Here is a 24647-nt window from a genome sequence, read left to right as displayed (position 1 = left end):
TGTGTAAGCGCTCTTTGTTTGGATGGACACATCTCAATGTATACATGCTGGCTGTGTGTGTGTGTGTGTTTGTGTGTTTGTGTGTGTGTGTGTGTGTGTGTGTGTGTGTGTGTGTGTGTGTGTGTGTGTGTGTGCGCGCATGAAGCCCCTCTGTGATTTATGAATGGATAGTTATACTGTACATCAGCCCTTATGAAACTTTTAAACGTTGTGAAATGCGAACACAAAGTCTCGAGCACCATTCAAACAGGCTCATTTCTGCTGGATAAACACACACCGGTGGTCTTTCTCAGAAATGACTGATGGTAGACAGGACTGGAGAATGAATGTGGTGCGCCATAAATCAGCCACAATGATAAAACACACAGGAATTGATGACACTAAACAACAAAAACACACACACACACACTTGCAGGTGATTCTGGATAGATGTGAATGTCACTGAAATCTCTGTATTTAAAGGGAAAACAGAAGATTGAGCACATCTGAGCTGTCTGAACGAGATCTGACCTGCATTGACATATCTTAAATATATCTGGGTCATTCCTGGCATTCGGTTATATTTCAGCTTGAGCAAACTCATGTTTACAAGTGTATTGATTATGTTTTATATAATTAGGCACAATTTAAACTTTCAGACATTCAGATTTGTCCAGCTCAGGCATTACAGCCTTCACATTAATTTCTGCTTTATGTTTATTTGGACAGCCATTATTCTCAGACTCGTGACGGACTGAACTGAGTTGTTAATAATAGTATTTACAAAGCTTTTGCTATTAAACCAGCATTTACCCATCGCTCATGTGTCCCTCAAATCAGTTTAATGTTTAAAATACAACATCACTGATGAGTTTTAGATTTATATGTGATTTAAGATACAATTATAGAATTTCAAGAGTTCACCCTCAGATGATGATTGATCATAAAGTGTGTTTGGCATGCTGTCCCGGGAGAGAGCCCTGAGCTCATGAGATCCTCGAGCCCGGGGCTCCCTCCCATTTGCAGGTTGAGAGGGGAGTTTGAGCTTAGGTAGATGTGGAGAACTCCCCTGCTGTAGTAGCTGATGAACAGACAGTGATCACTCTTAAGAGAGAACCACTGACTAGCAGCATGTCTATGTGCTGATGTGGATTAGTCAATTAACTTAAGCTGCTTGTTTTTGGACGGTGGGAGGAAACTGGAGAAACCCGCGTGAGCACGGGGAGAACGTGTAAACTCTGCACGGAAACGTCTGTTGGCTTGGTAAGTGACGTTCTTGCTGTGAGGCAACAGTGCTAACCACTGGGCCACCGTGCCGCCCATCTAGGAAAGGAGGAGTAGGGGTGGAAGGGTGGACTCTTCTAAATGAAGATGGCTGTGATATGGAGCTCAGGGTGTCAGAGGCTTAGGAATCGTCTGATTGGTCTATCATAGATTGAATAATGCGGGGCCGGCCGCAAGCAATCATAAGCAGGTGATGCTCTCCACATTAGTTTATAGATAAACTCAACGTATGCACTCTGTGGTCTGTTTTTAATCGAGATATCTTCCTCAGACCACATATGCACAATGTTAGGCCTTTACATGCTGGCTGTTTTCCTTATTTTATTTTCTAAAGAATATGAACGTCAGAGCGTTGAGAATACAGTGACGGGGTTGAAGACCGTAACAGGGTTGAGGGACACTTTAATTTCAATTAGTTTGAATTAATTTGAAATTACATCTAAGACTAAACGAAAACACTGTTATTTCCTTTAGTAAAGCATTTAGCAAAGGCATTAATCACACTGAGCTGAAATTAAACTTCATTAAACCAAACCACAGTCAGAGTTCTGAACTGCTGCAGGTAACTGGACCGCCGGTAACCTTTAAAAATGCTGATAAAGGCCTGTTACCAGATATATTGCTGAACAGAAGCTACAGTAAACTGGAGCAACAGGTAAATCATGTCTAAAACATCATTTCCTGGAACATCAATAAAAACTGCAGCAGAAAAAGCTCTTCCTAATGACAATTCTCAACAATAATAATAGTAAAGCAATGAAATGGGATCGGCAGATGGGCTGCTCTGAGTGCTGGAGAAACTGCTGATCTGCTGATTGATATTATGAGCATTGTTTTGTCTCGAGATGCACAAAGGGGAAGTTTTTCTACAAGGAGATTCAATGTCTTAATCTACATAAGTTTAGCCCTGGCCAGGGGTCCGTTCTTCGTACGTGGATCACTCAGTTAGCTGGATTTGGATATTGATGATTTGACACGATCCAGGATCGTTTCGTTCTTCAAAGCTGATCCGAGAGTTGTTGTCATAGCAACAGTTCTGCTAGGTCAAACCTGATCGGGAGCAGGTTCAATTCATATAAACAGGATTAGATCGGCTCAGTTCAAGCAAAGATAATACAGAAAGTATGTTCCCAATTCTGATATTTTCTTACAGTAGTAGTTGTATACACTTGGGAAAAGAGTAAATATTTTTTAAACTATATATATATATATATGTATATAAATAAAGTTATAGTTATTAATAAAATAAATAAAGTTATATATATTAATAAAACTTATGCAATCTGCACCCTCGAAATGAAAGTACAAAGACTGCCACCTAGTGGTCCAAAGACAAAATTTATTTATATGAACTTTTTAGATCGCTTTAGTACAAATTGTTTATAATAAACATGCACAGTATGTGACTTTTTAAAGCAATAATACATTTATGCAGTCATAAACATGTTTTGACAGTTAATATGACGGTGATTTGATGCTTCACAAAAGTTGCAGACGCCTTTACCAACATCAAAATGCTTTTGTAAACAGCCAGTTATTCTTTACACCGATTAAAAAACGGCTACTATAATAAAGAAAATCTTCTCTAAATGAAGAACTAAACACACTGATTTGCATTGAAATACATGATGAATACTCTTGTCCTGACACATGACAGTGTAAAGCCTGCACCTCACAATAAATGTGGAAGGTTATTGCGTGTCATATTTAACACATGGTTTACTGCTAATTTGATGTAATTTTGCTCTCATGGATAATTGAATATTAATCAGATGATGTCATTACGCTGCTGTGCCGTCAGTCAATCGTTGCATTGCTGATCATGATTTCGAGGATCGGTAGATCTGTCCTTCATAACACACGCAGCGATCTCAGATCAGTTCATCCAGACATTCTAATCTGATTCACAAACTTGTTTGAAGAACCAAATTAGGGAGAGATCAGTTATGAAGATGAACAGATTCAGAATCTGCCCAATAATCTTAGATCATTTAAGCGAGGTACGAAGAATGGACCCCAGGACTCTGGGACTCTGTGAGCCACGTCTGTAAAGCTGGCACAAATAGATTTTTATTTCTGAATAGTGATGGGACAGCTGATACACAACCGCAGTTCTGTGTAGGAGACTGAGCTGACGGCTGGTCAGAAAGGGTGATGGACAGATATTAAAGCACAGAATCCAGTGCAGAGTCTGCTGCTTTGGGTTTGAGTAGAGCAGCTTCAGCCTGAGCGCTCCTCTGTAGCAGGCGTTCACTGATAACTGCGCACGTTCATTTGCATTGCTCATCGCTGTTGACAAGTGATGCGATTTCGCAGGTCAGAGTTCACCAAGCTTGAACTTTGCAGCGCAGCAACCTGCGCAACTTAACGCATGACCCGGTCTGACGCATTCGTGTGCGTATAAAGGGAAGTCTATGGGAGGAAAAGCCCAGTGTGACCGCAGCTTAAGGTGTGTGAAGTGTGTGACACACACAGGTGAGGATGGCGTCAGCACAACAGGAGGACATACGGAGCGTTTTTCAGTGTAACGGTAAAGTTGGCTACTGAATGAGTCTGACCTGGTCCTCGTGTTCTCCCCCACTTTAACTCATTATAGCAGCTGATGTAGTCAGGGAAATGAACTCTACACCCTGAACACCAACTGCAGAATAAACAGAGAAATGCAAATGTTTATGACCCTGCCAGCTCTCCTCATCTCTCAGAGCAGCATGTGCAACTTTGGTCTAAACAGTCTGTCAGGAAAACTGCAGTGCTGTATTAATACTGATATATGAGAGATGCTTGATGGCTAGAATGAACTGAAGTCTTTATTAGACTCTTTATCAGCTATTAAACTTTATTTTTAACATTACACTATCAGCCAGCTGGTTGAAAAGGTGCTTATTTTGCAGATATTCGCCCGACTTTCTATTTAATTATCAATATTGCATTTTAGTGTCATTTTAAGAACTCATTGTTGCTGGATTAGCTTGTCGGATGGTTATCATAACCACAGTTTTTGATTTACCAAAACATATTTCTTACCATTTTGTCAAATTGCTGGCCACACTATTTTACTATTTTAAGTGTTTATTTACAAATGTGCATTTACACTGTCAGTTTTATTTTACTGTTTTACAAATAATGAAAATTTAGAATAAAGAAATATAAAAAATCTTATTTTTAAAATACAAATTTATTATCATCTATCATTACTAATTTAAATGTTTTTAAAGAAATTTGTTAAAACTGGTTTTAAATTAAAAACTAGAGCCTACAGGCAAACAAGAAACTAACCTGAGCATTCAGCTTCCCTGAGTCCGAATTTGGCCATTTAAATATAATTCAAACATAATATTACTATCAATAATAATATTAATCCTACTGCTGGTCTTTCGAGCTACCCTCTTTCCAGCTTTGCCTATGGGCCAAAAAAATAGTATGAAGAGATGATTAATGAATAGAATAATAAATATATAAGATGTAAAAATAAATAATTGATATATGATTAGTTGCAGTCCCCACCAATGTCAAGTGTACACCTATGCCCTTGACAGTACTTTCCACTTTTATCTTTCTTTTTTCCTTCATAAATGGACTCCAGAGTCTCTGTTTTAGAGTTACTCTGGAAAACGCTTGTGATTTTCAGAATCCCGAAACACACCTGCAGCCAATCAGCAGCAGGGGGCGTGTCTAGTGACTGTAGTGCGGATATCAGCAGGAGTTGTGCTCTCAGCATGTTCATTCATTCATTCATTCATTTTCTTTTCGGCTTAGTCCCTTTATTAATCCGGGGTCGCCACAGCAGAATGAACCACCAACTTCTCCAGCACGTTCTTACACAGTGGATACCCTTCCAGCTGCAACCCATCTCTGGGAAACATCCACACACACCCATTCACACTGATAGACTACGGACAATTTAGCCTTCCCAGTTCCCCTATAGCACATGTGTTTGGACTGTGGGGGAAACCGGAGCACCCGGAGGAAACCCACGCCAACATGGGGAGAACATGCAAACTCCACACAGAAACAACAACTGACCCAGCCGAGACTCAAACCAGAGACCTTCTTGCTGTGAGGCGACAGCACTACCTACTGCGCCACTGCGTCGCCCTCTCGCCATGTTCTGCTTTCAAATATCACCTCACAACATTATTTCAGCGCACCTTTAACCGGAAACACTGCATTAGTCAACTTTTGTACATTTAATATTTAAATAAATGTTTCAGTAGTAAAAGCTATATTAATTACCGCAACTAATAAGACAAAACACCTCTCAAACGCAGAAGAAGAAAATATAACTGAACAAAATTGAAGGAAAATGATTGAGAAATACTGAAATGATGCTGAAAAACGAGGATTTACATTTTAGCTGTAAGAACAGAGCCGCGCTTAACAAATACAACAGCAGAAGGGTCACGACAGCAGAGGTTTGGCTGATGAGGATTCTCTGGTGCTCTTCTGTTTGTTGATTTGATCAGTGCTTAGACAGTTCAGAGATCTCATCAGGTTTAGTTATCTAATATATTAAACACACAGCACATCTGAACTCTTCCACAGCCATGTTAACCCTCGTGTGTGTGTGTGTGTGTGTGTGTGTGTGTGTGTGTGTGTGTGTGTGTGTGTGTGTGTGTGTGTGTGTGTGTGTGTGTGTGTGTGTGTGTGTGTGTGTGTGTGTGTGTGTGTGTGTGTGTGTGTGTTTCAGGACTGCACCTCAGGGACTCCGGTGACGCTGTATGTGGATCCACAGGGATATTACCTGTACTGGACTGACCAGAATAAGGTAAGCAGAGGGAGATCTCTCAGTCCACGAGCTGATTCAGTGTTAGTGAAGGTCTGGCACAGATCCACCTGCTTCTGCTCAGTTTCTCCTCATCTCTAAAAGCTCCTCCTGACTGTTTTCTCACAATAACATATTGGCTTAGGCTATATTCATATCTCAAAAATAAAGCATCACAAATGAAAATTCTGTCAGCACAAACAAATTAAAATATTTTAGAATATCATGCATGTGGCGTGGCTCGATACTTTAATAGTAGAATTAAGCAGCACTAACAAAACTTTCATAGGTACAGTCCAGCACAAATGAAGCTCACACAGACGAGGCTATTCAGGTAAATGTGGAGCAGCTGGGGTCGAGAGACCTCTGAATCAGCTTACATTATTTTAGGCCACAAATAATATTTTTGCTGCACAAAATAAGCACAAATTGTGAGCAAATGAAAATAATATATTCATGCACGAATGTAAATATCTCATGTTTATTCCAACGGCACAATCCAGCACAAATCTGACCAAATATTTAGGTTATATCTCAACAAGGAAAACAGACGAAGTGTTTATTTTAACAGCACAAATCCAGCACAGGAATGACACCAGTTTGGTGTGATTTAGAGGAAATGTGGTGGAGAGTGACGTCACGGCTCCCGAAATATTCAGCTTATATCTAAAGGAGGAAAACAGATCCAGTGTTTATTTTAACAGCACAAGTCCAGCACAAACACCCTGTGCTGATCTGAAGTCATTTGAGCATTGTGGGGTGGAAAGTGACGTCACACAATCAAAAACAAACGAAGCCTAATCTCTCAGAGCCCAAATCAGCACAAGTAGATGGCGTAGAGTTTGGGATTATCTGTTTAATGAGGTGCCATCTTCACAGAGGTGAGAAAGCGCTGGGCTTTCTGCTCAGGGCTTGAGAACGTTCTGTAAAATCCACATTCAGCAGTCGTTCCCCACTCAGTGTGATTGCAGACACACACCGCAGCCTTGGTAAACTGATGAGGCAGATTCATGATGACCACGTCTGCACTCACTCTAGCGGCTCACTGACTAACCTGCAGCTTATTTACAGCACGCGCCGGACACCCACTGCTCTTCAGCTTATTCTAATGAGGGAGCTCGTTTGCATAAAACAACCCCAACCAGGAAAAGTGGTTCTTAAACAGCAACAAAACTGTCCCTAGCCTTACACACACACACACACACACACACACACACACACACACACACTCTGTTTCTCTCTCTTTCACACACACACACACACACTGTTTCTTTCTCACACAGACTATTTCACTCTTTCTCTCTGTGGTTGTAGTTGTTGTGGTTGTTTTTGTGGTTGTTGTGGCTGTGGTTGTTAAAGGGCCATGTAACCCCTCGTTTCAGCAGGGTGTTTTCACACCTCTACTTTGGAAAAAGTCAGAAAAGTGGGCGTGTCCAGCTCTGTTTAGGGGGGAGTGTCGGAGGAAGAAAAGTGGGGTGGTGTGGGAGTGTCTATTTGGGCACGCGCTGAGTTTCAGAGTCAAAACACACACACACACACAAACACACACACACACATACACACACACACACATACACACACGGGAGAAAGTGACTGTGTTTACATGGACATCTGTAGTCAAATTATTTGCCAAATTATTAAGTGGTGGACTTTAACTGCAGTTTGGCTCTTTCATTCAGGGAATTCATTCATGTCCCTCACGACAAACGAGATATTTAATTGGAGTAGCTGCTCTAAGCGTGTATTTTTCATGCAATGTTTGATACCGCACGGCGAATCAGAGAAAAAAAACCTCAGCATTTCCCGGAAACTTAGATGCACACGGCAGGTAGCGTCAGAAAGCCGCGTGTGTTATTCCGGTCACTATGCGGTAAAAATCCTACACAAGGTTAAAGTTTGGTTGTGGTGCTAACATGTTTACACTCGGTGCAATAGTTAACTTAGTTCGAAACGAATAAACTGAATAAACAAAGAGCACCGGACGCTCACTCACCAAATCTGTAGAGACAGGACAATCAACAGCAACTAGAGCCGCGACTTTATTAAGAGGAGACGAGCAGCGAATCCGGATCTCAGCGTTTGCAGATGAGAACAGCTCTCAGGTAAACAATAATCCTCCTTAGACACGTAAGTTATTGTTGTCGAGCGTCGCGTACACTGTTAATCCACACGTGACTCCAGCTGCGCTCTCACAGAGAGAAAATGAAAACAAAACTTCACTGCAGCAAACTATAAAAGCAACACTTCACGCTTGTTTTGCCAACACAACGTGGCGTCTCTGTCCTGAAAACACGGTGATAGTAATGAATATTAATGAAGCTGCACAATAGAGCGCGCTGATTGGTTTGAACCAAGCCTACTCATGCATTAATGCATCACACTGTAAGACGTAATAAGACTCACTCTGGCACAGACGTCCAGTCTGCACGCTGGAATACACGCTATTATCTCATGACCGTGACGCATCTTCAAATATTAGTTTTAAACCGGAAGTACGAATTTGCTTGAAATAACGCAAAAACAACCAATTTACACTTTTTAGTGAAATATAGGTGTCCTAATAGTGTTTTTAGCAGTGTGGGACACATATACCACTGTCAACAGCTCAACACATGTGTTCTGGTGTTTCATGACTGAACTGAAAAAACTGGTGTTTTTTGTAGTTGTTGTTTATTTTTGTGGTTGTTGTTTTTAATGGTTGTTGCTTTTGTCGTTTTTGTTGTGGTTGTTTTTGTTGTTGTGGTAATAGTTGTTGTTATTGTGGTTGTTGTGATTGTTGTTGTTGTTGTTGTTTTTGTTGCGGTTGTTGTTGTGGTTGTAGTTGTGGTTGTTGTTTTAGTTGTTTTAGTTGTTGTTGTTTTAGTTGTTGTTGTTGTTTTTGTTGTTATTGTGGTTGTGGTTGTTGTTTTTGTGTTTGTTGTTTTTGCTGTCCCACTTTATCAGTGGCTTTGACACAATCTAAATTGTATAATCACTGTAGAAATAGAAGTGGCTCTGTGTGTCGTCCAAACACAGACCTGATGTGAGAGTGCAGCGGTGTGTTGATGACAGGTGTGTGTATGTGTGATGTGTGTGTGTGTTTAATGTCAGTGTAATCCTGCCATCCATCATTTAACTACAGTATTTGCATGATCGGCTGTGACGGCCTCTCGCTCGGGTGTACACTGATCTTTAAATGTTTGCTAGTTCCCCTTCTCTGCTGCAGCGAGGGCTCCTGGGGGCCGGTGAGCTCTGAGGGCTGAGTGCTTCCCAATGAGCAAATGCTAAACATAGTCTGCAGGGGGTCTAACAGTTAGCCTCAACCGTTAGCATTAACTATTAGGGTTAGTGTTAACTGTTAGCATTAAGCTGCTCTGTTGCCTTACCTGCGTCTGTTAGCATCATCACAGCTAGCAAAGCGTAAAGCTAATCTGCTGAGGGTAAAGTGCACTCTGTGTTGAGCATCAGTCTATTAAACATAACACATTCTGGGCTGGTTTAGTGTGCATGACCATCCCACAGTACGCTAGTGTTCCTGCTAGTGTTCCTGTAGTAAGACCATAGTGATATTTGAGCAATGCTAGGGTTTCTGTTGAGCTTATTCCTATATTCATGTAGGATATGTTAAACTTCAGGATCTGTTTACTATTGCACAATGTTTCAGCTGTTCTCTGTTGTGGAGAATATCAATAATAATGATAATCAGAAACAACATGATATTCAGAGAGAGAGTGATCTTCATCTTGATGAATGGTAAATAACACACAGACTCCTCACGGTAATAATGATCAGAGAAGTGCCAGAAATCCTGCAGAGATGTCGTTGGGGATGTTTCTCGCTGATGATGGGTTCAGCAGTGTAGAAGTTCATCTATTAGCCCAATGACCACACTAACAGCATGGCCGAAGGTTTAATGCCTGCGAGCCTTTCCTAGTGCTTCTTCTAAGAAATCTGTTATTAGAATTTATTTATAGTTGTTTTGTTTTGTCTCTGAATTTAATCTGACATTTAGACTGTATTTCTAATTGTAAGACTGGATCACCTTCATCATTTATGACTCAATTTAGAGTTTGATTTATATCTGAGCCCATACTCTGCAGTTATACCCAGTGCTGCACTGAGCTGTCACGCTCTGGGGTTTGTGTACATGCTCACAGACAGGATCTCGACATGCTGAAGTTAGTCAGAGGATGCAGGCTTAACTAATACCCAATTATTATTTTCCAGATGAAAGTGTGCCAATTACACATTTAAAGAATAAAAGCCAATTCAGAAATGTTCATCAATGACTCAAAGATAAATCCAAGAGTTAGAAATGTATAAAATATGTTGCATACAGCTCACATACTGCAACGGACAGAGATGTATGAAGTACTAGAGACGCAGACTTTAGTAAAAGTACAGGTCCTCTATCTAAAAGTGACTTGAGTAGGAGTAGAAGTGCTCTCTAAGCACCATACTGAAGTAGAAGAACTAAAGTATTCAACATTTTTTGTACTTAAGTATTGCAAGTAGTTTATTTCAACATGTACTACTCAAGTGCTGAAAGTAAAAGTACAAGTATTGTGTGGTGTAGTTATTAAAGAAAGCAGTCAAAAGACATCATATTGTTCTGTTTATTTTAGATATCTTTTTTGTAGCACGTGATTAAGCAGAGCGAAAAGAAACACGGCTCACCATACTGTTTTTCCCTCACGCTTGAACCACAGACCTGACAGATAACGGCTTTAACACCTTTCAAAGTTGTGTGTTACAAAAACACTCCGTAATCCACTCTAAACGCTATTAAAACCCATTTTCAGATCGCAAATTACCGGCTGTAAACACTGTAAAAGGAAGTTTTAAACATTTTACCTGCAGACGCTGGTCACTATGGCACCGTCCAGGCAGAAGCCAAGAAAAAGCCCTGTAATTGTAAAGAGTAGAGGTGTGAATCTACACTGGGCTCACGGTTTGGTTCGGTTACGATTATCATGCCATCGATTCGGTTCAATTGGGTATATTCCCATACAGAATTAGATTTTTTCTTCATGATTTTTAAAAATTAAAATCTATAAATTTATTAATTTTTATACACTATTTATAATACAATTTAGTTCTTTGATACAGCAGTCAGATATATGAACTGGAGCCTTAATGTGACCTGCTCAAAGAAAACTCTCTTTCTGCATGAGTCAAACAAAACTCCAACACACACACAGAAGACAGCAGGAGCATTTACAGCTAAACTCATGTCAGTGTTCTCCCGTCTGCTTTTTGAGCGCTGACAGGCGAGGTCTTACACCCCTATGACTGGTTATTGTCTTCACCTGCTCAACAGAAAGGGCTGCGATCGGCTTTAGAAATGAAAGCGCGGTTCACCGATGGCGGGAAGAACAGCCGCGGTTACAGTCTGTATGCGCATAACACACGCTTATCACAGGTAATCCATAATAGACACAGTGGAGAAAACTCACACCTCAGACACGCTCATGTCTGGATCCACAAGTGTCGCTTTAACAGCCGAGAGGAGAGGAAAAGTCACCTCACAAACAGCCCAGCGGGTCACATGTGCAAATTGTGTGTGTGTGTGTGTGTGTGTGTGTGTGTGTGTGTGTGAGAGAGAGAGAGAGAGAGAGGCATTGATGGAGTTTTACAGCATTTCTCTGTATAGTAGTGCAATAGCGGCTTGTGTGCTGTGCCGCCTTCATTGTAGTAAGAGCATTATTTACTCGCCTCCTTCGCCATATTATCCTACTGTGACATCGCGCATAGTAGATAAATGATGTCAGTACGTAATAACCGGTTATCATCTATTACTGAAGCGATATCAATAATTTTGACACCCCTAGTAACGAGTAACGATGCAGCACATAATAAATCTATCAGAGTAAAAGTATTGAACTCATGGAAAATATTTAGTGGAGTAAAAGTGGAAGTAGCATTAAAAGATGACTCCAGTAGAGCACAGACACTGTCACGATAACCAGCGATCATTCTCCAGAGATCGCTGGTTCTCTCACCATATCCATGGACTACACTTCCGCCTTCTCCTGGACTACATATTCATACATGCTCTCCGGTCACACTCACACATGCTCACTCATCTAGACTGATTACATTCTCACCACCTGAGCCTTGTCAGAGACTGATTGCACTACTTAAGCCACTCATTCACCCATCCAGTTTGCCGAGTCTTGTTTATCCTGTGATAACACTACAACGCATTTTCCCTGTCTTGTTTCTCCGTGTACTGACCTTAGCCTAGTTAGCTTATCCTTGTTATCCTGTTTAGCCACCTGCCTTACGATCTATTGCCTGTTTACTTGACTACGATTCTGGACTGCCTGTTTATACCTGTTTGCACCTGATTTGACCATTGCTTGCCTGACGCTGAATAAACCTGCATTGTGGATCTTACCTTCTGTTGCGAGTGTCATTCCCCTGCGTTACAGACGCAGCCTTACTTCACTACAGTAGTGAAGTAGTTCTGCTTCCTTACTATACATCTCTGGCAACGGGGCATCCTGGCTACAAGATCCCAATGACGTCTCTGTACCTTTCCCTTAAATACTCAACTCAGAACAAACGGCTGCACATTGAAGACAACAAACGCTTCAATAGGACCCTGCCTGGTAGTGAGTTTGAGGTGTCAACTATTTGCTGGGTGGTGGAGCATCTGACAAAGATTTTATCAAAGCCGAAACCCAGATCAACATATACAAGTGAAGCTGTGAAACATGACAGTACCACTTTACCAAACACACAGAGACATTTAAAATGACACCAAACATGAATATAGAGCCACAACATACACCATAAACACAAGATACATCAACATCTTGGATATTCTGTGTGGAAGTGATCCGCTCTGCTGGAGAAGGTCAGGTAGAGGTCAGGAAGGAGTGCTCAGGATGGATTGAATAGATCAGTTGAACAGCTGTCTTCCTGATCTTCTTCTCAGACAGTTCTCAGGGTCTGATATTATGTAGTCTTATCATCCTATGTGAGTTGGATGAAGAGGAGGCAGAGAGCGCACTCACACTATGCTATCTGAACCGTGCCCAAACGCATTTCCCAGATTGTTTGACAAGTGTGAGTGCTCTAAATCAGGCTCAGGCGCAGTTCAATGTCAATGTTAATGTTATTTATAGTGTACTATTTAACACAAGCAGAGGCTGACCAATGTGCTGCACAGTACAAATCAAAACAGAGAAAAACAAATATATATTTATATATATAAAAACCTAAAATAATGGCTAAGACAATATTCACTGATGAAATGCTGAATCACAGAGGTAAGTTTTCCACCCAGATCTCAAAACAGTCAGGGATGAAACAGATCAGATACACAGGGGCAGAGCATTCCACAACCTAGGAGCTGCTACTGCGACGGCACGGTCACCCCTGCACTTCAGCCTTCGACTTAGAGATACATCACAGTCTCTAATTAGATGACTGAAGAGAGCGACCAGGCTGATGCTCAGTCAACATGTCCGACAGATAAGAAGGTGCCGGGCCATTTAGAGGTTTAAAAACCAAGAGAAGCATTTTAAGAGTGACTCGAGCAGAGAGCGTGAGGCTGGTGTGATGTGCTCATGTTTCTCAGTACCTGTTAAAAGCCTTGCAGCAGCATTCTGAACTAACTCTAACCGGGATAAGGTGTCCTGACTAATCCCGAAGTATAATGAGTTACAATAATCCAATCCAGTGGTGATGAAAGCATGGACTATTTGTTCAACATTTTTCTAGATGAAGTAGGTTTGACTGTTTTTAAGAGAGGAAGCTGAAAGCAGCAGGGTTTGACCACTGCATTTATCTGTTTGTCAAAGCTCGAGCTATCATCCAGAATAACACCCAGATTTTTTACCCAGGGTTCACAGAAAAACTAGATTTTTCAAGATTAATTATCTGTGCTCTGAAAGAGTTGACAGCCGAACAAATCATTTCACTCTTACTCTCATTAAAATCTAGAAGATTTCTAAAAGTCGAGCCCGGGGGAAGCAGAAAAGAGAAGGGGCTAAAATAGACAAATGTGCTGATGTGCTGTGACAAATGTGCTGCCTCAGACGAGTGGTCACCAGTGGTGACTTTAAAACTGTGATTGGACAGATATGATTTAAACCAATCCAGGGCACTTCCTTCTCATCCCCACAACATGCTCTAAGCAGGCCAAAAAGATGGCATGGTCTACTGTCAAACCCAGCACTCATATCTAACAGCCCAAGCACGGCACAGTCCCCAGCATCACCAGTAAGCAAAATATCATTTCTAACCCTCACCAGTGCGCTCTCGAGTGAGTGATATTTTCTGAAACCTGACTGAAAGACCTCAAAAATGTTGTGCTCATCTAAAAATCTTTGCAGCTGCAAAGATCTTATAAAGATCTTATATGTTCCATCTATCCCTCTAACCAGGTTAAGAGTCTGGGTGTCATCCTTGACAGCACCCTATCTTTAGATTCTCGCATCAATAACATCACCCGGTCTGCTTACGCAACATTAACCGTCTCCACACTTCTCTTACCCCTCATGCCACTGCTGTTCTCCTTCATAGCCTTGTCACATCTCGATTAGATTACTGCAACTCTCTTCTCTTTGGTCTCACTCATTAATCTCTCCGTAAGCTTCAGTTGGTCCAGAACTCAGCTGCCCGTATCATCACCATCACCCTTCTTCTCATCACATCACCCCTGTCCTGCAGCAGCTTCACTGGTCACCTGTTCATTTTCCAATTGACTTTAAAATCTTGATGTTAACATCCACAGCCATCCACAAATCTCGCCCCTCCATATTTGTCTGCCCTCGTCCAAATTTCTGTTCCTTCTCACACTCATCACACATCTTCTTCCTCCCTCCACTTGTCTGTTCCCTCTGCTCGTCTATCCTCTATGGGCAACAGAGCATTCAGCCGCTCTGCTCTGCAACTTATTACCACCTGCATGAGAAACACTGACTCCCTCACACTGTTCAAATCAAGACTCAAACCCCGCTTATTCAAGATGGCTTTTAATACCTAATTAATTTGATCTGCACTATTGCTGTGTGTTTTTTATTATTTCTGTTGTTTTATTGCTCTTGTTGATTGTACGGTGTCCCTGAGTGCTAGAAAGGCATCTTTAAGTAAAATATATTAATATTATTATTATCATCTTAGTGATGAACAACAGATCTGAAATGGGTCTATAATTGGCTAAAACTGATGGATCTAAGTTAGGTTGCGTCAGCAGAGGATTTACAGTGGCAAGTTTTAAAACATCAGGTACATTACCTGAGATGGACAGCAAGCCACAAACACCGACGCCATCACTCCGCTGAGCTTATGTGTTGTTTATCACACAGCCTCAGTTGGTCGGCCCTGGCCCGGTTGGAAGAGATGTGCCAGAGCACAGTTCACTTGGGCTCAGACAGTGCAAAGCTTGCAAAGTGCAAAGACTTTTAAGTGACTGTTTAATATATGTTTATTAATCATTCTTACTATTCAATGAACCAAACTATGGTAGATTATTAAAGACACAAACCGAAATGCTTCCACACATCTGATTTAAAACCCGCTTTAGGTTCGATCATTTCCAGCTCTTTTTCATCCCCGCTACTAGCAGCACACTCCATTACTGGATCTGTAGAGCCAACAGACCGCAAAGGATGATGGCCACGCCTGGGCTGATGGGAATTGTAGTTTCCGCTACCTCCCGTTCGCTTCATTCGCCTGAGCAAATTTTCTCAGAAGACCTATAGTTATATCGAGTCATGCGACTACGCTAATATTGAAAAATATTGCTATTGCGGTATGACGGAATTGGGCAGTGTTTAGCATTGCTGAACTATATTCAGAGAGCGTTATCAACACGACAGGCCAGAACTACTAGTCGTAGTCAGAGGATGGACAGAAAGTAGTGAATTAGTTCCATCATTGCACAAAGAGGCATTGTGCTGTGTGCTGGATGATGTGCTGCTGGAGCATGTTCAGCACATTGATTCTCATTTGAATAGATCGAAATCAGAGAAGTGAACAGTTGCGGCGCTGCTGTTATTACTGAGCCAGATTTGCATGTGAGAGTAAACAGAGCTGACCTGCTGACGATGAACATTGACCAACTCGTGTTCCCATCATTCAGACACGCTTCTGCAGCTCCAGTCCTGCTGTTTGACTGGGAAATAACCAATGTAGGCCTCATCACACTAACTCTGAACATGGACATGGACACCAATACTCTGATAAAACCTTTCAGACAGTCCTCTGATTAGGAGTCGAGCGTGTGAACAGCGGGTTTGATGATCTGACTAGTCAAACAGAAGGTGAATGCAGACATGTGGAGTATTCCTGCTGTAGTGGCGTCACTGAACTGCAGCACAGACATGGAGACACCTTAAACTGTTACTGCCGTGCAGGACTGCTCACTGCATTTAGCCACAGGACACACACACACACACACACAAACGCAAGCGGCAGACTGTCAGGCATTTGACGACACACAGATGAGAACGGCTTCAAGCAGGAGAGCAGATATTTGGTGCAAGCAGGAAATGAGGACTATGCTCAGATTTCTGGAAGAGACGAGGCATGAGGGATGCGAGTGACTGGACTGGCAGCAGTGGCCTGTTTCTGGAGAGTGTGTGTGTGTGTGTGTCCACCGTCATCTGTTTACATGAACAATGTGAGAAATGAACTTCAACCAACTCCTCACTCAAAGTGTGTGTGTGTGTGTGTGTGTGTGTGTGTGTGTGTAATGGGAGTATGGGTGCAGAGTATGGGTAAAAACACACCTGATGAGGCTCACTACACTTCAACTCATATTTCAGGCTCTAAACCGCTGAGATAGGGCTGATTCACCACAACCACAATCCGGTCAGCGTTTCCTCATGCCATTCAAACCAGCAGAACATTTCTCGACTTTTTTATAGACACACACACACACAGTAACACTGGGAGTGTAACACTGCAGGAGTATATGGTGTGTGTGTGTGTGTGTGTGTGTGTGTGGTATGATGCATATGTGTGATGAATGTCATTAATGATGGTGTTTTCATGCTTGCTTAATGATTTATTTTGGCTTCTAGAATCATTGATGAATCAGTTGTTTGGTGTGTGTTATTTATAAACTCCTCAGATGATCGTTTATTCCTCTTGTTCTGGCGTATAGTTCATGTGTGGTGTGTAGTGAGGCCTCAGCAGCGTCCAGTCATTATCCTGTCGTGTGTGTTGCTCTTTACTGTCAGGATCCGCTTCAGTGTTGGAGATGATCTGCTCACTAACAGCCAGACTCTGAGTATTCCCCTGAGCTCAGACCTGTGGATTATAATAAGGTGAGGTTTGAGTCTTCGGCTGGATCACGGAGGAAGTTGAGGATAGTTTTCCGTTGTTTCTCTTTTGCTCCATTTCTGCTTTCTCCTTTAAGTGTGTCAGAGATGTAGGTCACACGTCTTTTTTCTCGTGAGCAGTCGATTCAATTTGGAGAACGATAAGAGGGTATCAAATTTAAACAGCAAGCAGGTGCTTTGGGGCCGGTGTCTGAAATACAGCCCTGCGTCATCCTTCCTCGAGAGAAAAAGGAAAGAGGGAAGCAGAGTTTCAGCCGCTCGATCAGCCGTAAACACGGAAATGAACACTGCGAAGAGAAAGCATGTGAGGAATGCAGAATGCAGAAACCAAGTGTCAGAAAACGGTATGAGGATGTTTTCATCACTTCCCTGAACGAAATGAAATGGATATTTGGCTCTGTGACAGTGTGACCAAGCCTATTCAGATGCAGTCAGAATGAATCTTCAGACTATAGTTATTAATGTAATGTTTTATTTGTTAGAGACAGACACAGTAAAGAGAGATGAAGCTGAAATGACAGACGTCCCTCACAGGCATCATGATGAAACCTGTAGATGAAGCTTATTCGAGGGCTTTCATGAACTACTAAAGTAAAGTGGTACATCATTTCCTAAAACAAGTACGCAGGACATGACTAAAGCTGGCTGATCAATCCACTGAAGTTTAGTGGCCTTTATAAAGGATTATAATTCATGAAGGGTTTTAGGTTTTCCGGCAATGAATTCCAAAATCTGCTTAAACTGAGAGATGGGTCTGAGCAAATGCTGCTTTCAGTATTAAACTTTACTGTGCGTTCACACTTAAAGCGGCGAGAGCGTCAAAGTAGCTGGAAGTCATTCATTTTCAATGGGAGCCGGTGGTGAGGAGCAGCGCGGTGTATCTTCGCCAGTGTGGGCGTCGAGGAGAGTTAAAATCCAGTCAACTTTATAGTACTGAGCTTTAAATCCTACATCAGCCAACCCACTCTGAGCTGGGATCGAACCGGCGACCTTCCGCATGGGAATTAGTTGCTCTCGCAAGGAGGTTAAAGACCATGGCCTCTAGCCTCACCAGAGCACCTTTAGAGGTTTAGTGAGGTTTACCTGCACAGCACAGACCTGGCCTCCGTTACACATATCAGAATGAAGAAGTCCACCACTTGAAAGAAGCTTAGAGAGCACAGACCGGTGAACTTTGGTTCCGACCACAGTTGTTCCTAAGGGTTCGATTATTGTGGTCGCTGGATTTCCGATTATTTGCAATGTTTTCTTACAGGAACATGCCTTAAACAAGTTACTGCCAAGTTACTGATGTGCATTAATATATATATTAAGGGTGTAACGATACGCGTATTCGTATTGAACCGTTCGGTACGAGACTTTCGGTTCGGTACGCATTACGAACAGATGATTAGATTCAGACTAATATCTAAAATGATTAAAGGGAATACAAAGTACAGGGAAGGGAAGTACAAAATATAATGTTTTCAGTGCAGCAATGCTCAACATGGCATCCTAATAACGTGGCAGACAACATGCTGCCTTCCCGCTGTGCACTCAATCGCTATCTTGCTGCTTTCTGTGTCAGCATGCTCGTGCTGGCTCCGCCCCCCCCCGTTGTTCCAGCCACCCTGGACCCTGACACAGAACAGCCAATCTCAATAACCTGTTCACATATCGCCACACCCACCTACCTCTTAACACCTGCTGTCAGGTGGGCGTTGCACTAGTTCGCAAAGTGGCATAGCGACCAGCGTCTTCAGGTAGAATGTTTAGAACTTCCGTTTACAACTGATAATTCGCGCTCTGAAAACGGGTTTCAGTAGCGTTTTGAGTGGATTACGGAGTGTTTTTGTGACACACAACTTTGAAAAGTGTCTGTCAGATGTAGTTCAAGCACGAGAGGAATGTCTGCCGTCAGAAATACAGTTTTTGAGTATAATACAGGTTTTGAGTATAAAGAAGGATTTGTTTTATTTGCTGCTAAGCAGAAACCTCAGAAGTACAGCTCTATCACTGTTTAAAGTAAAAAAAACAGGATCATACTTTTATTATGTTAGTTGTAATACATAAAAAAATTTAAATCAGAGAAATACTCTGGCTTTTTTCTTTTTTTCCTGTATCGAAAACATACCGAACTGTGACACCACTGTATCGTATCCAACTGAACTGTGATGTTTGTGAATCGTTAGACCCCTAATATATAGACCCCTAATATATAATATATATATAGACACATGGACACACTGGACAATTAAGTGGAGCAAAGCCACTGCGCATGCGACTCGATCCTCCATTGTTAAACTAATTAGATAAGAAGTGCGCAACATTTTCACGCTAGAAACACGTTTATGCAGGAATGTAACTGATATTCTGCAACGGCCCCTTTAAATACGAGATCATTTATTCATTCATTCATTTTCTTGTCGGATTAGTCCCTTTACTAATCCGGGGTCGCCACAGCGGAATGAACCGCCAACTTATCCAGCAAGTTTTTTACGCAGCGGATGCGCTTCCAGCCGCAACCCATCTCTGGGAAATAAATATGAGATCAATGTAGTGAATTTTGACGCTCTCGCCGCCGGAGCTGAAGGCAGACAGCGCCGTGGCCAGAGCAGCCAGAGCGACCTTTGACGCTCACCTCCTTCAATATAAACGCACAGTCAAGAGTTTCCAGAAGCTGCTCCGCTGGATCTGCTGCTGCCGTCTCGCAGGGGAGATTTACATAAAGACAAAGCCCATTAAAACATTTGAACACAAGCTTTACATAATGAAACATGACAAAACTACTACAGCTCAATATCTACTATACACTTTAGTTCTAGCAATAATGAAAATGTATTTTTTATTGTACAAAGATTGATCAGTTTAAGGGCAGATAACTAATCCATCATATGCAGAATTTAAAACATTTTACATTTACTTAGACCTTTACGCATTTAAAGTTAAAAACTCTTAACACAATTCCCAGCAGAGGTGAAGAGTGTTGGCATGCATATGCAGATCATGCATGTCAAAGCTAAACTAAATTACTCCCTGAGAAATTCCTGTATCGCTAGAATGAGGAACGGATTTAACATTATTAATGAGGACATTTTCTTCATTCCTTATGTCTTTACATTCATAAGATGTGACGTAGATATCACACAAGCAAAGAGTGCTGCTTTCCTGAACATCAGAACATTAGAAGTGTGATGGTGATTTCATACAGGAGGCCGGCTAAAAGATTCACTTCAGTTCAGCTTTATTTGTACAGCGCTTTTACAATGTAGATTGTGTCAAAGCAGCTGAACATAGAAGATCATAGTGAATGTAAACAGTGTAGTTCAGTTCTCAGAGTTTAAGTTCAGTGTGGTTTAATCTTTTCTACGGAGAGTCCAAACACTGAAGAGCAAATCCATCCATGCGCAACTCCACAGGTCCCAAAACCAATGGGCGAAAGTGAAGAATTAAAAAACCTGGAGAGAAACCAGGCTCAGTTGGGCACCACCATTTCTCCTCTGGCCAAACGTCTTGTGCAGAGCTGCAGTCTAGGCGCTGGAGGCTGGAAAGCTGGACGTCAGTGAGACTCGTCTGTCACTAAGGCGTCACAGGAATCAGTCTCCTGCTCTCCTCTCCTTCATGACCACCACAGCAGCTGCTCAGGATACGGCCTGGTCCAGGATTATGGAAACCTTGGGATCATCTCGTCGCTTGGATTGCATCAGTGGCACTGCAAAGTCTCTGGGGCCCTCAGGATGAATATCCCCAGGTGGAAATAGAGAATAACAGAAGCAGAAATAGAGTGAGTTACTGTACAGTTAAGACAGAATAATGTCAGTTTCAGCCAATGAAAATCGTTCGGTGAACGCTGGAGCAGAACATTTGTGAGACAGAGCAACACTGGAGCAACAGCTGTTCCACTGATTCAATCATAAAACCCAGCAGAGGACGGCACAGGAACAGGCTCGTCTTCCAGATCACTGGAGCTGCTCTTCAGACGTCTGCACTACACTGAGCTGAACTTCATTTATACCAAACCCACCTGAGTCACCCGAGTGTTCATCAAACTGAAACAGTGTCATTCTACACCGGCCTGCTCCTGGCCTGATGTGCTGGAATGTCCCGCATGTTTAGGTTTGTAGTGTTGGTTTGTCTCTGTCCTTCATCTGTGTTTGAGGATCTGCAGTGTAGGAAGCACATTCGAGTTGAAGATGACCTGGCGTGGGTCTGTTGGAGAGTTTGGTGTGTGGTGTTTGCTCTGTGTTTGTGATAGTAGTGTTGGAGTTGAGATGGAGGTATTGCGATGGTGGATGCGTGTGTGTTTATCTGTGTGTGTTGTGGAGGAGCACAGAGAACATGATATTGTGCTTCACAGGTTATTTTGAAGCTGATCTGTGCCTAACAGGGCTGCCTGTCATACCGAGGCGGACAAATATAGAGCTGAAGCATAGTTGTGTCTGACCCGTACTCATTAACCCACTGTGTGTGTGTGTTTGTGTGTTTGTGTGTTTGTGTGTTTGTGTGTGTGTGTGTGTGTGTGTGTGTGTGTGTGTGTGTGTGTGTGTGTGTGTGTGAATCTGGGTTTCTGATGTGTGTGTGTGTGTGTGTGTGTGTGTGAATTTGGGTTTCTGATGTGTGTGTGTGTGTGTGTGTGTGTCTGTGTGGGTCTGCTGTGTTTTACTCAGACTGTGATTGGCTGCAGGTAGTGAGTCTGTGGGAGTGAAGGGTTACTTGGCTGGTCTCTCCTGTTCTTCCAGTCCTCAAGCACTCTCTGGAGAAATGCACTTCTTCATTTTCCTCATTCATCATTGCGCCACACAGCCCCACTTATGTGTGTTATGCAGGATTTTCCCCTGAAGGGTGAGAGCAGGAAATACAGCAGAACTGTAAACGACCACACACACACACACACACACACACACACACACACACACACTGATGAGCAGAACTCTGTGCTGCCCTCTGTTGCATCTGATTTGCCTAAATCGGTGATGTTTGTCGGTGAGAGCGTTTCTTCTTCTCGAGAACAGTGTGTGACTCTACTGAGACTGACTGATCTGGCTGAACAGCAAACCACAGACTAATATGCAAATGATGAACGCCTGGAGCTGACAAACTACTGAAGAGAAGATGATGGAGCTCTAGAGGAGATGGAAGTGTAGAGGTGATGGAGCTCTAGAGGAGATGGAGCTGTAGAGGTGATGGAGCTCTAGAGGAGATGGAGCTGTAGAGGTGATGGAGCTCTAGAGGAGATGGAGGTGTAGAGGAGATGGAGGTGTAGAGGTGATGGAGGTGTAGAGGAGATGGAGGTGTAGAGGAGATGGAGGTGTAGAGGTGATGGAGCTCTAGAGGAGATGGAGCTGTAGAGGTGATGGAGCTCTAGAGGAGATGGAGCTGTAGAGGTGATGGAGCTCTAGAGGAGATGGAGGTGTAGAGGAGATGGAGGTGTAGAGGTGATGGAGCTCTAGAGGAGATGGAGCTGTAGAGGTGATGGAGCTCTAGAGGAGATGGAGCTGTAGAGGTGATGGAGCTCTAGAGGAGATGGAGGTGTAGAGGAGATGGAGGTGTAGAGGTGATGGAGCTCTAGAGGAGATGGAGGTGTAGAGGTGATGGAGCTCTAGAGGAGATGGAGCTGTAGAGGTGATGGAGGTGTAGAGGAGATGGAGGTGTAGAGGTGATGGAGGTGTAGAGGTGATGGAGGTGTAGAGGTGATGGAGCTCTAGAGGAGATGGAGGTGTAGAGGAGATGGAGGTGTAGAGGTGATGGAGGTGTAGAGGAGATGGAGGTGTAGAGGTGATGGAGGTGTAGAGGTGATGGAGCTCTAGAGGAGATGGAGGTGTAGAGGAGATGGAGGTGTAGAGGAGATGGAGGTGTAGAGGTGATGGAGGTGTAGAGGAGATGGAGGTGTAGAGGTGATGGAGGTGTAGAGGTGATGGAGGTCTGCTGTAGAGGTGATGGAGCTCTAGAGGAGATGGAGGTGTAGAGGAGATGGAGGTGTAGAGGTGATGGAGGTGTAGAGGTGATGGAGGTCTGCTGTAGAGGAGATGGAGGTGTAGAGGTGATGGAGGTCTGCTGTAGAGGTGATGGAGCTCTAGAGGAAATGGAGGTGTAGAGGAGATGGAGGTGTAGAGGTGATGGAGGTGTAGAGGTGATGGAGCTCTAGAGGAGATGGAGGTGTAGAGGAGATGGAGGTGTAGAGGTGATGGAGGTGTAGAGGTGATGGAGGTCTGCTGTAGAGGAGATGGAGCTCTAGAGGAAATGGAGGTGTAGAGGTGATGGAGGTGTAGAGGAGATGGAGGTGTAGAGGTGATGGAGCTGTAGAGGTGATGGAGGTCTGCTGTAGAGGTGATGGAGATGTAGAGGTGATGGAGGTCTGCTGTAGAGGTGATGGAGCTCTAGAGGAGATGGAGGTGTAGAGGAGATGGAGGTGTAGAGGTGATGGAGGTGTAGAGGTGATGGAGGTCTGCTGTAGAGGAGATGGAGGTGTAGAGGTGATGGAGGTCTGCTGTAGAGGTGATGGAGCTCTAGAGGAAATGGAGGTGTAGAGGAGATGGAGGTGTAGAGGTGATGGAGGTGTAGAGGTGATGGAGCTCTAGAGGAGATGGAGGTGTAGAGGAGATGGAGGTGTAGAGGTGATGGAGGTGTAGAGGTGATGGAGGTCTGCTGTAGAGGAGATGGAGGTGTAGAGGTGATGGAGGTCTGCTGTAGAGGTGATGGAGCTCTAGAGGAAATGGAGGTGTAGAGGTGATGGAGGTGTAGAGGAGATGGAGGTGTAGAGGTGATGGAGCTGTAGAGGTGATGGAGGTCTGCTGTAGAGGTGATGGAGATGTAGAGGTGATGGAGGTCAGCTGTAGAGGTGATGGAGGTGTAGAGGTGATGGAGGTGTAGAGGTGATGGAGGTCAGCTGTAGAGTTGATGGAGGTCTGCTGTAGAGGTGATGGAGCTGTAGAGGTGATGGAGGTCAGCTGTAGAGGTGATGGAGGTGTAGAGGTGATGGAGGTCAGCTGTAGAGTTGATGGAGGTCTGCTGTAGAGGTGATGGAGCTCTAGAGGAGATGGAGGTGTAGAGGTGATGGAGGTCTGCTGTAGAGGTGATGGAGCTGTAGAGGAGATGGAGGTGTAGAGGTGATGGAGGTCTGCTGTAGAGGTGATGGAGGTGTAGAGGTGATGGAGCTCTAGAGGTGATGGAGATCTGCTGTGCTGTAGAGGTGATGGAGCTCTAGAGGTGATGGAGGTCTGTTGTACAGTAGAGGTGATGGAGCTGTAGAGGTGATGGAGTCTCTCTGTTTGACTGGCACAGACTCACACTGTGAGGGTTTTTCTGATATGTCACTCTTCAAAGTCGAGGCTGGAAATGTTGACCTTTGGCTAAAAGCCTCCTGC

General features: G+C 43.2%; 1 protein-coding gene and 1 pseudogene across 17 annotated transcripts in view; both read left to right on the top strand.

Moving 5' to 3' along the window:
• plcb1l (phospholipase C beta 1-like) overlaps positions 1–24647 on the top strand; it is a 151016-nt gene that overhangs the window by 56971 nt on the left and 69398 nt on the right. For all 17 annotated transcript variants that reach the window (XR_015518883.1, XR_015518884.1, XR_015518885.1 and 14 more), the window contains one exon: positions 5951–6028. Coding sequence is in view for 3 of the 17 variants with exons in the window: in XM_087298661.1 (XP_087154787.1) it covers positions 5951–6028 (78 nt within the window). In the remaining 14 variants the exon portion in view is untranslated. The remainder of the gene's footprint in view (positions 1–5950; positions 6029–24647) is intronic.
• On the top strand, positions 22450–23434 carry LOC147839523 (uncharacterized; annotated as a pseudogene).

Source organism: Danio rerio, chromosome 20 (assembly GCF_052040795.2).
Source record: "Danio rerio strain M-AB ecotype USA chromosome 20, GRCz13ab, whole genome shotgun sequence".
NCBI classification, from domain to species: domain Eukaryota; kingdom Metazoa; phylum Chordata; class Actinopteri; order Cypriniformes; family Danionidae; genus Danio; species Danio rerio.
Note: the sequence above shows the minus strand (reverse complement) of the source record. Positions and strands in the feature narration are given on the sequence as shown.